General features: G+C 53.9%; 1 protein-coding gene across 7 annotated transcripts in view; it reads left to right on the forward strand.

Moving 5' to 3' along the window:
* Arvcf (ARVCF delta catenin family member) overlaps positions 1-13516 on the forward strand; it is a 61233-nt gene that overhangs the window by 39348 nt on the left and 8369 nt on the right. For 3 of the 7 annotated variants that reach the window (XM_040751180.1, XM_005077514.4, XM_005077515.4), the window contains exons 3-6: positions 3264-3494; positions 11126-11284; positions 11457-11983; positions 12893-13392. In XM_040751180.1, coding sequence (XP_040607114.1) covers positions 3282-3494; positions 11126-11284; positions 11457-11983; positions 12893-13392 — 1399 coding nt within the window. In that variant the 5' untranslated portion in view covers positions 3264-3281. Of the gene's footprint in view, positions 1-3263; positions 3495-6664; positions 6819-7901; positions 7996-9686; positions 9754-11125; positions 11285-11456; positions 11984-12892; positions 13393-13516 lie in introns of those variants that run through there. The other 4 variants (XM_005077516.4, XM_005077517.4, XM_021231474.2 and 1 more) reach the window with 3 other exon arrangements.

A 13516-nucleotide genomic window follows, 5' to 3' on the forward strand; every position in this document is an offset into this window, starting at 1 on the left:
TTACTGCATGTAGTAGGCTAGCTGGCCTTGGAGTGTCCCAAGATTCTTCTGGTAGGAGCATGCTAGGGTTACAGACATTTGTGCCACTGTGTCTGTTTTTTACATGGATTCTAAGGAGCAGCATTTAGGCCTTCAGTTATGTGCAACAAGCACTTTACCCACTGAGCCATCTTCCTGGCCCTCTTTACTGTTTGTTATTTGTTTTGTTTTTGTTTTAAGACAGGGTTTTACTATGAAGTGTTAGCTGTCTTTGAGCTATGTAGACCAGGCTAGCCTCAAACTCATGATGCTGCTCCTGCCTCTGCTTCTCAAGACTGAGATTGCCCGTGTGTGCCATCATGCCTGGCAGTTGCTGTTCTTTCAGTGTTGAGTTTTCCAAGTTTAACCTTGGTCCTGACTTTTCCAGCTCCCTCTTCCAGGTTCCTGGGTCCTCTGGCCTCACCCTGGTGTTTGGTCACACTGGGGGCTCCCTTTATTATTCTGTCTCATGCACATTGAGCAAGAATGGTGCAGTTGGTTGCTGGGGCCTGGGTAGGGTATTGTGTGGAGCATGGTGCTGGGTCGTCCCAGGCCAGTAGAGGCCAGCAGTGAAGGATGTCAACTGAGGCTCATAACATCACACTTGCTGACTGTCCTGAGGTGACCCCTGGGCTCCAGCAGATGCATATTTGGTGCCCACCTCTCCCCAAGACCTACAGCCCATTGCCCCCAAGTCCTACTTGGGAGAAGCAGCTTTGAAGTCTGTATGGTCAATTTAAAAAAATGCATTTTACTTTCCATGACAGTATTATTCATTGTTTTTGTTTGTTTTCTGAATTTCACTGTGGAGCTCTGGTTGTCCCAAGTGCTAGGATTAAAGGTATGTGCAATTGCACCCAGCTTTATAGTTATTGTTTTAATATAAAAACAGCATTTTGAGTTACTATCTAAGAAAAGCCTCCCTGGGCTGGGCATGGTGGTACACATCTTTAATCTCAGCACTTAAGACAGAAGCAGACAGATCCTTGGGAGTTTGAGGTTAGCCTGGTCTACATAGTAAGTTCCAGGCTAGCTAGAGATATAAAGTGAAACTCTCAAAAATCCAAAAACAAACAGAATAAAACCCTGTCCTTTGGGGTTCAAGAACCCCAGTGTCTCATGTGTGGACCTCCTCTGATCAGCCTAGATAGGTACCACAGCCTTTGGGGTCAGTACCACACCCAAGAGCAGACAGGGTACACATTGGCAGGCTCTCCTATGGGAATTGCCAAGGCTCTACCTCTCCCCAGTCTAGCTAGTGTTTGGGGGTGTTCCCTAGGAAACACAGTGATTTGCTCTGAATTAGCTGAATTGGGCAATGGAAAGGTCAGTGTGAGGTTTAGTCCCTTTCTCATCTTAGCCTCTGGACTCCTCCAGCCACATCTAGAGTCAGTGGCAAATCTTCTTGCCAGAGCTGTGGCATATTTAAGGTATCTGGGGGCTGGGAACCTATCTCTAGGCTACAGCCCAGGCTTGGTTATGTCAGATGGGGCTGGAGGGCACAGGGATGAAATCAGAGGTAAGGCATGAATCCCTGTTTTTATACAGGATGGAAGGAAGCGAACTCTGGTCCACAAGGTCGACATTCCCTTCCGCCTTGTGGTCTGAAGTTCACTTAGGTGCTTCAGGCACGATCGTTCAAGTGGTCCAGCGCCATTACCCACACAGCCCTCCCTAGGGTGAGCGTCCTCTCCAGGGTGGGACCCTCTTCAAGGCTCAGCCCACATGATCTCCCTGGCTCAGCAACACCTAGGCCCTGCTGTGGGATGGGCCCTGAGGCCCCTTATTTGACTGTGTCTTTTGTCTCTGCATGCCACACTTGCTAGAGAGCCCAATCTGGTCCTCCCTTCCTGTTTCTTTCCTAGTGATGACCACCTCTCCCAACGGAAGTTTGGCTAATTTTACAGGCTATGGTTGACTGGGGACAGTTCCTCTGCCCACACCAGTGTTTGTGTAGGGTCACATTGGCAGTTTTATTTGTGTGACAGGTGCAGAGGAAATGAACAGCTGTGGGGGTGCCAATACACACTTCTTGCCTTCACTGGGCCTCATTTTCCCCAGCTGTCTTGCTAGGTGGAGTGTGCTTTATTTACTTCTGAGGTACATGTGTCACCACTGGGCTGCTGAAGAATTGGTCTTCTGTGGGTATCACCCAGTACATACATGGCGTTCCCATGCAGGGGCCTTCTTCTCTAAGCTCAGGCACTGTATTGGTTCCAGGGCGAGTGGGCTAGCAGTCTGCTTCAGTGGGCTGGGTGGGGCCATCTGGGAGCAGGTCCCAAGCAGCACTGGGCTTCAGGCCACATACTGAGGGTGGCGTATGGCTGTACCCCCGCAGCAGCCAAGAGCCTGGATCTGGGCTCTGCATACTTGGCCTACTTTTTATTGAAAAACAAACACACTGGTCAGCCAGAGAATGAGTGGCAAGGAAAAATGATGGCTTATCACCACAAACATCAAGCCCCCATTCCCTCCAATCCCCTGGGTCTCTTGGGCTCAAGGAACAGCACTGGGCTAGTGTGAGGGCAGGCCTGAGCCTCCCTGAGGGCTGGGCCTCTCACACATAGGCCGGTTTTAAGCAAGGGGAGTCTAAACTTAACGTAGCTCTGCCAGAACCTCTGCCAGGTATTATTCAGCTATGAGAAGCAGAGACACCCTGTCCTGGGTGGAGTGGCCGTGAATGGAGCTTTGACTCCTGGTCCACAGTCAGTATTTCTAGCAGCTACAAGGGAGTGGTCCTCACCTCCTTGCCTTGGTGTCCTGTGCTTGGAGTGGCATAGCCTCTCACAACCGGCCTGCTAGCTGCACTGGCCTGGCCATACCGACTATGTGACTGCTAATGGCCCTTACCCTTTGTGAGTCCCTGTGAGACAGGAATTATTAGCTGGTAGAATCAGGGGCAACCAGAAGCCTGGAAGATAGAGAGTACTTATCACACCAGCTCTCCTCATCCTTCCTACCAGGCTCTAAGACACCCATGGTCCATGGCTCAGCTGGGCTTGGCAAGAAACTGAAGTGCCTGGGTCAGAGGCCCAGCCTCCCAGGGAGGGAGTTGCCTGCTTCCGGCCAGCTTCAGATTAATGGCTTTTAATTTAGAATTTAATCAATGCAGCTTCCCTCCAGAGAGCTGGATGCTCTGGCCTGGGAGAGTCCTGTGATCTGTGAGTAGGGTGGCAGGGGGCCCAGGATGGCCTCACCAGGTCCATGCTCCGCCCCACCCTGAGCTTGTTCTCCTTCGCCTGCAGGCAGCTGGCACCCTGGTTATGGAGGACTGCAACGTGCACTCGGCCGCCAGCATTCTGGCCTCAGTGAAGGAACAGGAGGCCCGTTTCGAGAGGCTAACACGGGCACTGGAACAAGAACGGCGTCACGTTGCCCTGCAGCTGGAGCGTGCCCAGCAACCTGGCATGAGCAGTGGTGGAATGGTGGGCAGTGGGCAGCCCCTGCCAATGGCCTGGCAACAGCTGGTTCTGCAGGTAAAGTCTGGAGGAGGGTGAAGACAGCCAAGTAGGGAAACAATTGAGGTCTTGGTGGATCACAGCTAGCATGCAGTGACTTGTTGTAGGACTGCTGGGGCCTGAGGCGGGAAAGAAAAGTAGATCCCGTGGGGATAGAAGCTCCATTTGTCTATGCCAGGTATGGAATGAAGAAAAGAGCATGACATGCCTGGCCCTCAGAATTAGCCCCTTCCATGGAGTGAGTGAGCCGTTGGTGCCTAGGTAGCTGGATTGGGTCTGTTCTGTCTAACCTAGCAAGATCCCACCATCTGCCTACAGCTCAATGACCTAGAAGCATCATTTTCTCCCCTGTCCATTTCCTGTAGATAGTGTTCAGGCCTCTGGTGGGGAGCTCTGTTCCATATCCAGGACCTGAGAATGCTCAGGTGGGGGTGCACAGCCAGGCATCAGAGTTTCTCGGCCCTTTCCTACTTCCTACACATGATGTAGGGAGGTCCCAGCATGAGGAAATGCAGAATTTTGGAATCTGCTGTGATTATCAAGGTTTCCATTGTGGCTGAGGCTCACCCAGCTACCAGCAGGAAGAGATGGCCACTCCTCACCACCCAGAACAGACACTTGCCCTCTGAGCTCACTGTGGACGGATCCTCAGTTCCCATGCTCGACTCCTGTACTCTTAAACTTGGCAGCTGCCCTTCCAGGCTTTGCATCACTGTCCTCGCCCTTCTACGGTCCTTCTGGACCTTCATCCTGGGGACTATGCCTAGCATACGCTTGCTAGAGACTGGAGGAACCCTGGTCCATTTTAGCCAGAGAGGGAAGAAAGCACTGGGCATGACTGACTCATAGACAAGCTGCCTGTGTCAGGCTCCGGGGACAGGTTGAGACTGGCCCCCAAGTCTGTCCTTGTCTGATGGTTCACAGATAAGGGTTCCTATATCCATTCACATCTACTCACCTAAAATGTAGAGCAGCCAGGACTAAAGATTTCCAGATCTCCAGGAGACCCCCAAACCCATTGGGAGCCATTCCCCCCACCCCATTTTTTTGTCTTTGAAACAAGGTCTTACTATGTAGCCCTGGCTGCCTTCATACACACAAGAGATCTGTCTGGCTCTGCCTTGTGACTTCTGGGATTAAAGGTATCTCCCACTACATCTGGCTGAAGAGCCCTTTCTTCAACCACGTGGTGCTAAGTGGCTTCTGTATGGCAGAACAGTGAATTAGGAATGGGGAGTGGGCCTGGATGAGTGGGACACACCCATGAGGAGCTTTCTGAGTCAAACTCCAAACCCTAGGTCTTCCAGATGGTGAGACCTTGGGAGTTGTTGTTTACAGGAGACCCTACCAAATAAAACCATACTGAACCAATAGTGAGTTCTGTACCTGTAACCTTCCCTAACCTTCTAAAGGAAGTAGAACAACTCAATGGGGGCCATTGAGGTCAGTGTCAGCCACTGACCCTGAGGCTGTTACTCGGGCCCCAAGGAACTCAGTGCAGTCCTTCCAGGACAGAGCAGGCTCTGTTCTCCATCTCACTGACAAGCAACATGGGAGGGTAGCCACGGGGTCATCACCCTGGCAGGAAGCTGTTCCCACAGTTTGGAGCTGCCGTCCTCAGACTGTCTTCTCCCTACCCACTGTCCCATCCCACCTTTGGCTTTCTTGGCTCTGGCTGCATCTGACAGGCTGATGGGGACGTGAAGAGACGTGGGCTGGTCAGGCCATTGCCTCAGTGTTGAATCTTTGTGTATTAATCTCAGTGAGAGGTGACTTGGTACCTACCTCTGAGGCACACACAGGTCAGCATAAGTTGTTGAGAACTTGGGGTGGTGGCAAGGCAGGTATCTGGGGCCTGCAACCTGGCAGCCTTGCTCCTTGGGCTGTTCTACGGTCCTGGCTACCTGCCTTTCATCAGCTAGAGCAGATCTAACCTTCACCCTGGGCTGAGGGGTGGGGGCGCACAGCATACCACTATGATCTGGCAGCTGGGCTACTGTACTTGCCTCAGGCTTAACCAAACTGGGTTTGCGGCTGGGACACTAGCATCTAGAAAATACACAGAAGACTGAAACAACTTCAACATAAGATCTGGGCTGCATTCCCTCAAAACAGTGTGACTGTGATGAAGGAGTCAGAAGTCAGGGCATTCTGGTCTGCGTGGGGAAACTGAGGCCAGCGGGCAACTAGCATGAGCAAGTTTGAGCATCTCACAGTGCAGCTTCTATCAATGGCTCATCCTGGAGGCATGGTGGGGCCCGGGGCAAGTTTCACTTTTCACGTTGGGTGGGGAGGAGCAGACAGGAGGCAGGGAATCCAGCCTGGGCCCCTTCCCTGGAGTACCCTCAGAGCTTCCTTGGGCTGGCTCTACTCTGTTTCCTTCCATGTGATGAAGGAGTCATTGGTATGTTCTGCAGCATAGCAGGCTCGAGGATGGCCTTAGTGTCTGCTCCTCCCCTCCCTGTACTTGTTTTCCTCCAGCAGTCAAACTCCCCAGGTGTGGCTGCTGGAAGGCTTAGGGTGGAGTAGGAGACATCTTGCTGGCTCCGATGCCCACAGCCCATCTGTCATTTCCCAATAGTTCGAAGCCAGTTCTATTTCCAGGTCTCCTGAAGAGAGCCACAGCCCAGGGACTTTCTAGCCCAGGGCAATTCCAGACTTGGTCTTTTGCCCCACTCTTTGATATATTGTAATAGCTTTCAAAGGGTGAGAAGATACGGACTTGTGTTTTGATGAGGAGTTTAAGACACAAACTGGTATCCTGCACGAAAATCCCCACTAAGCTCTGTAGTGACCTTGACTTAGAGACCTATGTGGAGTGATAACCTGAGAATTTGCAGCTTGGCCATACCAAAACATGTCTGGAGGAAAGTGACTTACAGTTAGGATAAGTAGCTTGTACCAGGATGGTAATTTTGCCCCTAGTCTACTCTGTGGGACCTCAGTTTACACAACTGTAGAGGTGGGTGGGCGTATACACATTCACTGGGGGTAGATTGAGACCTCAGAAGGAAGACTTTGCCAAAGTCCCTTGGTGTGGAAGTGGAGGTGGGGTACCGACTCTAAGGCTTGATACTGGAAGCCAAGACCTGAGGCTGGCGACCCGTCAGGCCTAGCTGCAGAGTCCCGCCCCTGCCTGTGGGGGGCGGAGCCTCGCCCGCCCCGCCTGGGTGCGCCCCGCCCGATTGGCTGCTGGTCGTGGCCGCTGCCAGGTTTGCCTTCACCGGAGCGAGTCAGTAGAGCTGGAGCGGCCGAGGCGCCCGCGGAACGCTGCGGTCCAGCAGCCGCCTCCGCCGGCTTGCAGCCTCGAGCCTCAGTCCGATGCCGGCCGAACTCAGACAGGTTAGAAAGAACTCGGTCCCCGCGTGGGGGGGCGGGGGCGGTGTCCTGAGGCCCCGGCCTACCCAGAAAGACCGCTTTTGTTTAGGCGAGCCGCCAGCCCTCGGCAGCTATTGTCTGCTCTCGAGCCGGCTTTGCTGACCCCGGGGCCAGGAGCTGTGGCGGGAGTGAATCTTCTGCCCTGTGCGGAGGGGGCGTGTGCGAGCACCATGCATGGCTGTTTGGCAGGGGCTGGAGCCCCGCGTGGAGGCACAAGCCGGGAGACCCAGCGCTCGGATCGAGCATGACTTGGGAAGGGTGCACCCCTCCAGAATCGTGGGACAGGTGGCGGGGATCGAGGGGGCGGGGCACAGGCCTTCCCAGCAGCCCCTCCCCGAACAGAGCGAGGCCCGGCAGCCCAAGGAAGCTGGCTTAGGCCTTTTGCTCCCTGGGGGCTCTCTCGCTTCCCCTCCACCGCCCCTTACATGCGCCTCCGACTTCACTCTGGGGACCAGTGGAGCAGCTTCTGGAGGTTTAATGGAAACCCTCTCAGCCACGGCATTGCACGTGAGGGGAGGGTAAGGGAGGAGCAGAGGCTAGTACTGCCCACGTGTGGTGGCGGGAGGGGTCTGCTGGCACCAGGCTATATGCCTTCCAGTACTGGTGAGGGGCAGGTATGCAACCTGTACTGTGTTTCAGAGGGAGTGGAGTTTATTAGTAGGTAGGGAAACTGAGGCTGCATGGAGCAGGGACTGCCCAAAAGGCATTTGGTGGTAGAAGGTAACTCTGTCACATACCTAATGTGGTCCATAGGTTCTGACCACTGACTGCCCAGGCAGTCGTGGATTTATGGCCAGTGTTTCTGAGTTCCAGGATTAAGGAAAGCTGAGAATGGTGACGCTTGGCCCCCTCCCCAGCCTGTTCAACCCACCATGTGTCCGTTGGCCTTTTAGCCACTGTCTGGGGCCACACCCTGGTAGGCTCATTGCTCCTGTGGGCTGTGGAAGGGTTGTGCAGAGGCAGAAAGGAGGTGGTGTTCTGTGGTGACCATGGGCCTTGCCTGTCTGGTAGGAGATGCCAGCCTGACATGTCCTACATTCTGCTTAGGAGGGCCATGCTGGAGTTGATAAGTCAATCCACCCATCCCCTGGTAGCCGTCTTGTGCCCTCTGAGGACCTGACCCCGGAGGTGTAGGCTCCAGGTATGCATCTCACTTCATTCTGTAGTTGATGTATGACAACAGGGACTGCACAGGGCAGTGCTCAAAGGCCTGTGGTCTGTTCTGCATGATGGAGACTTTAGATGCTCATCCATAAAGTGCATGAGCTGTTATGTCCTAGTATATCTTTGTTTTCTCTCCATGGTCCTGACATTGGGCAGATAGGTGGGATGAGTTCCTGTGTCCTTCCCTTCTCTGCATGAGGAAGCTGAGCTCCCAGAGGTTTATATTCGTCATTGCCCCTTGGGTTCTTTTAGGGAGCATGGTGGTTGGGTAGCCCTCCGCAGGCAGGGAGAATTCTAGCAAACCCCAGCTCTGTTCAGCAACCCCTCTCCTGTCCAGGCCCTATAGCTCCAAAGTATGGAGAAAGGATATAGCATCTGCTAGAGGAGAAGAGCTGAGATTGGAGCCAGGGAGGGGTGACCATACATAGTTGGCACACAATGTGTTGCATGGGGCTATGGCAATATTCAGAAAGGTCTCCGTGTCTGGTCCAGAGGGGAAGAGCTCAGAATCAACTGTTAAGCTAAGTACAGGGAAACGAATTGGCTGGTAGGTAGGTGTGAAAATGGAGACCCTCTAGCAGCCTTCCCTGTTGAAAGTCCATTGTGCTGCTTGTCAGCACGCCATTACGTGGACCCACCTCAGAGAAATTACAGAAGCGGAGTCCCAGGATGGCCTTGAGTATCTTGCAACCAAAGGCCTCAGTTTCCCCATCTGTATGTACTACCACTGAAACCCAACAGTCAGTTGGTGACTGGGTGTCAGTGGCTCCTTCCCTGTATGTTGGAAGCACATGTAAGGGCTACTACCAATAATGGATGGGAGATAGAGTGTGTTTGAGAGCAGGGGACATGTGCATACATCAGGGCACTTGTGCCTGTGTTCCTGACTGGGAACTTGTGTATATATTGCATATATATGTGCTCCTGTTTGAGGATTTAGAGACATGCGTTTGTATGAGTCCAGATCTGTGCCCAGGCATGAGTAGCTGGCCTGACTTTCCCAGGAACATGGCTGACTTAACACGCCTGCTTGCCTGGGTGAGGTCATTAACTGCTTTTAGCTTCCTGAGGTCATTTGCTAGCAGAGACTCTGGAAGCTCAGGATCCCTCAGCCCATATGTTAGTGTGTGAGTACTGCGGGTTACCACCCTTTGTTGGATCCCTGGTTCTCCAGACCACTCCAGTTGCTATGTGTCATACCCTCAGCACAGCCCAGGGTCTGTGATTCACAATGTCCTCTGTCCTTCCTTGTTTACCACCTAGATAGGGAGTAGGGTAGGGTTCTTCTCTGAATGTTTAATATATGTAGATGAATGCAAATCTACAAAGGGGCCCTGTCCCCTGACAGAATGTCCCAAGCAACATGTACCCTCAGCCTTGCTCCTCCCCCTCCTCCACATATAGGAATGCAGCCCCTAGGTCCCACTCCACTGCTCCCCAAAAAAAGAAAAAAGCTAACTAAACAAAAAATCCTCTTGACTAGCTCCCCAGGGTCCAGCAGCGAAAGCTAGGGCTTGACATTCAGTCACCAAATAGAGATGGGACAGCCCAAACCTCGGCACAGAGCTGTCCCAACTACCCAGTGTCCTTGGAGAAGTGCCCAGGTCACCCAGTCTGGCATTTTTCCAGTTGTCCCCACATTGGGCCTCATCTATTTCTCTTTCCCAGGGAACAGCAGACATTCCTTCTCATCCCTAGGCTAGGAAAGCAACTGCCAAGGCACTGTCCTGAAGAGGTGAGGCAAAGCTCAAAGGCTTCCTTGTCAGATGCGTTCCTGAAATCCCCTGCTAGGACTGCGAAGTTCTGGGCAAACCTCCTCTGCTTGGCCAGGCCTCAGTTCTTATTTATAAAGTCATCTCTTAAATCTCCAGTCTGCTCCTGAGGGAGGGAGAGGTGTGCTCTGTGCCTCCACTTTCCTGTGTTACCAGAGCCCAGGATGTCCTGTCATGCTAGTGCTACACTTACAATTGTACACTTGTCTCCCTCAGGGGCCAGCGACTCCCCAGGACAGGACCTGGCCTGAGGTTTACTGTCCTGATGGCCTCTGCAGGAAGACCTGTTGTGAGGACAGGCTGGCCCCCTACTTAGCGCATCTCCCAGGCCAGGAAAGGGCATTTTGATTCCGGAGCTGGGGAAGATGCAGTTTGAACTACTAACTCTCCCTGGGCCTTGGGTGGGCGAGGCACAGCCTTCTGCTGACCTAGCCATGGTTACAAAGGAATGTGTCCCCTCTAACCCACCCACAGTAGCTTGAGTTCCAGCCCCTGTCCAGGCCAGATGCCAACCCTGAGATGTTGACAGGGTGAGGCCCTGAGCCCAGGACAGACCATGGGCTCTCAGATCCATGTGCCACTCTGCACAGCAGGAGCTGGCCTGTCCTTTGGAGTTGGTTTCCACACTGGCTAGTCTGATTCAGTCCATGGCTGTCTTACCTAGAATTTGCACACTATGCCTCTTCACAGGATGGTGACAAGGTGGCCGCAGGTAGGAATCCATATATCTAGTGTCTGCTATGATGCTTGGTCTCCATGTCCCAAGAGCCTCTGGGCTGGAAGGAGCAAGGATATCATAGCACTGTGCATGCCTGCTGTACTGTAGAAGGTGGCCATCTTGGAACTGTGAGGACTCCTGGCTGATCTTGGCACAGGATTGTGTGAACCGTGCTGAAACTGTGACTCCAAGACTTGGTCATTCGGAGTTTATAGAGTAGAATGGGGAGGAAGGCCAACTTGAGGAGGCAAGTGATGTCAGGAGAACATCTTGCAGAGCCTTCTGGGTCCCTCTTTGGGCTTAGAGAAGCCTGTAATATAGAGCCATGCAGCTTAGGGAAGCCACCTTGCACCCAGGAGAATTGAGCCACCCTGGCCTTTTCAGGGCTCTGTCCAGGTCTCTAGAGCCACCAGACCCATATACCACTTTCTTGTCAATCAAGTCCCCAAGAAAGTCAAGACTGTGACCACAAGGACAATGTGCCAGGTGCCTTTGGGTCCAGATGGACTCCCCTTGCGTGTTGAAGAACTGATAACCCCTGGGGCATGGTCAGCAGATATCTGAGGCAGAATCTGTTGTACATGGAGCCTTGACCTCCGACACCCTTCTCCTTCTAGGAACAGAGCCCGGGTAGCCAGGCATCGCTGGCCACGATGCCTGAGGCACCTGAGGTGCTGGAGGAGACGGTGACGGTGGAAGAAGACCCTGGCACGCCCACCTCCCACGTGTCCATTGTCACATCAGAAGATGGCACAACCCGGCGCACTGAGACTAAGGTATGGCTGGGCCCAGGCAAGAAGAGGGCAGGATGGACAACCATAGCCATCTTTCTGTGGGAGAGGCATGTGAGCTGACCCCTAAAGACTGCTTGTTGTTTGGATGGAGAACCCTGACACTGTCCAGGTCTCTAGAACCACCAAGCCCATATGCTACTTTCTCGTCCATCAGGTCACCAAGACGGTCAAGACTGTGACCACAAGGACAGTACGCCAGGTGCCTTTGGGCCCAGATGGACTCCCCTTGCTGGATGGTGGCCCCCCGCTTGGCTCTTTCGCTGATGGGCCCCTGGACAGGCATTTCTTTCTGCGTGGTGGTGGCCCAGCAGCCACTCTCTCCCGAGCCTACCTCAGCAGTGGAGGTGGATTTCCTGATGGCCCTGAGCCCCGTGATATTCCAAGCTATGGTAGCCTGTCCCGAGGGCTTGGGGTACGGCCCCCACGTTCTGGCCTCCTGGGCCCGGGGCCTGGTGATGGCTGCTTTACGCTGCCTGGCCGCCGAGAAGCCTTCCCCATGGGCTCTGAGCCTGGACCACCAAGTGGCCGCTCCCTGCCTGAGCACTTCCAGGCTGAGCCGTATGGCCTTGAGGATGATACACGGAGCCTGGCTGCCGATGATGAGGGTGGCCCTGACCTGGAGCCTGACTATGGCACAGCAGCTCGGAGGAGACCTGAGTATGGGCGGGGCCTTCGTGCCAGGTAAGCACCTGTTGCTTATGACTGCCTCTTCCGGAAATTCTGTCTTCACTCCTAGATACAGAGTATTCCACAGGCCATGAGGCTATATTTATGTTTGAATTGGCTTCATCTCTTCTCAAGGATGGCAGCAAGAACAGGCCTGGGGTGATAGGTATTAAGCTGGTGTCACTGCCTGAAGCTGCCTCTGTTCTAATAACCAGCTGGCTATGAAGACCCAGGCATCAGATGCTTATGGTGTGACTCTGCTTAAGGCCTCTGATGTCTCTAACCCTAAGTCTCCACCATGCACGATAGCTGAAACCCAAAGGCCCTGGCCCTTCTTGTCATGGCCCTTGATCCTGCCCTTTATGCCCTCCCCATTTATATCTGTAGCATGAAAACAGGACCACACAGCCTGAGTCTAGAGTTTGCTGTGTGACTCTGGTCAAGTTACCTAACCTTTCTAGTCTCAGACCCTTCCCTGGAAAATGGGCTTGAGGGCTTGAATTCATAGGGCATCTGAGAGCCAAAGACGTGTCTCATCGGATGGTGGGACTGCAATGGCCATTCGCAAAGGGGGAATCCTGCCTTCATGTGCTGGTATAGTCAGCTGATGTTACAGAAAGGAGGTAGGGTTCCTGCCCTGTCACTGACAGATGCCACGTGGAGCCACATTAAGCCATGGTTAAATAACACTGTTACCTAGTGGACGTCCTGACATGGGAGGGATGCAAGCCCGCTAATGGCTGCCTGTGGCTGTAACCTTGACCTTGCACTGGCTGGGCTGTGGTGTCCACACTGTGTTTGGGACCGAGATACAGGATGCTGTCAGTTCCCCTTCGCAGGAAATTCCCAGATCCCTGAGCAGGGTAGTGGACTAGGGCTGCTGGCTACTGTGAAGGTGTTGACAGGATGTGCTCACCCACACAGGGCCTTTGAGGACACAGCAGATGATGCTGGTGAGCTGATAGACGAGCGACCTCCATTCCCAGCAGCAACGGCTCCCCTGGCCCAGCCTGAGAGGGGCAGCCTAGGCAGCTTGGACCGAGCAGTGCGGCGCTCACCTTCAGTGGATAGTGCCCGAAAAGAGCCACGCTGGCGGGACCCCGAGCTGCCAGAGGTGCTGGCCATGCTGCGGCACCCTGTGGACCCTGTGAAAGCCAATGCAGCAGCTTACCTGCAGCACCTCTGCTTTGAGAATGAGGGTGTTAAGCGGCGAGTGCGGCAGCTGCGTGGGCTGCCCCTGCTTGTGGCATTATTAGATCACCCTCGGGCTGAGGTGCGGCGCCGGGCCTGTGGGGCACTGCGCAACCTCTCTTATGGCCGTGATGCTGACAACAAGGCTGCCATCCGGGACTGCGGGGGTGTGCCAGCCCTGGTGCGCCTACTGAGGGCTGCCCGTGACAATGAGGTCCGTGAGCTGGTCACTGGTGAGTGGGCCTTGGCCATGGCTGACAAGAGCATGGCTCAGCCCGTAAGTGGGGAAACAGTATAGCAGGCTCAGGTGCTGGGATGGGGTCCCCAACTCTCCCAGCCATGGGAGACCCTACCTCC

This window comes from Mesocricetus auratus, unplaced genomic scaffold (genome assembly GCF_017639785.1).
Source record: "Mesocricetus auratus isolate SY011 unplaced genomic scaffold, BCM_Maur_2.0 Super-Scaffold_100008, whole genome shotgun sequence".
NCBI classification, from domain to species: domain Eukaryota; kingdom Metazoa; phylum Chordata; class Mammalia; order Rodentia; family Cricetidae; genus Mesocricetus; species Mesocricetus auratus.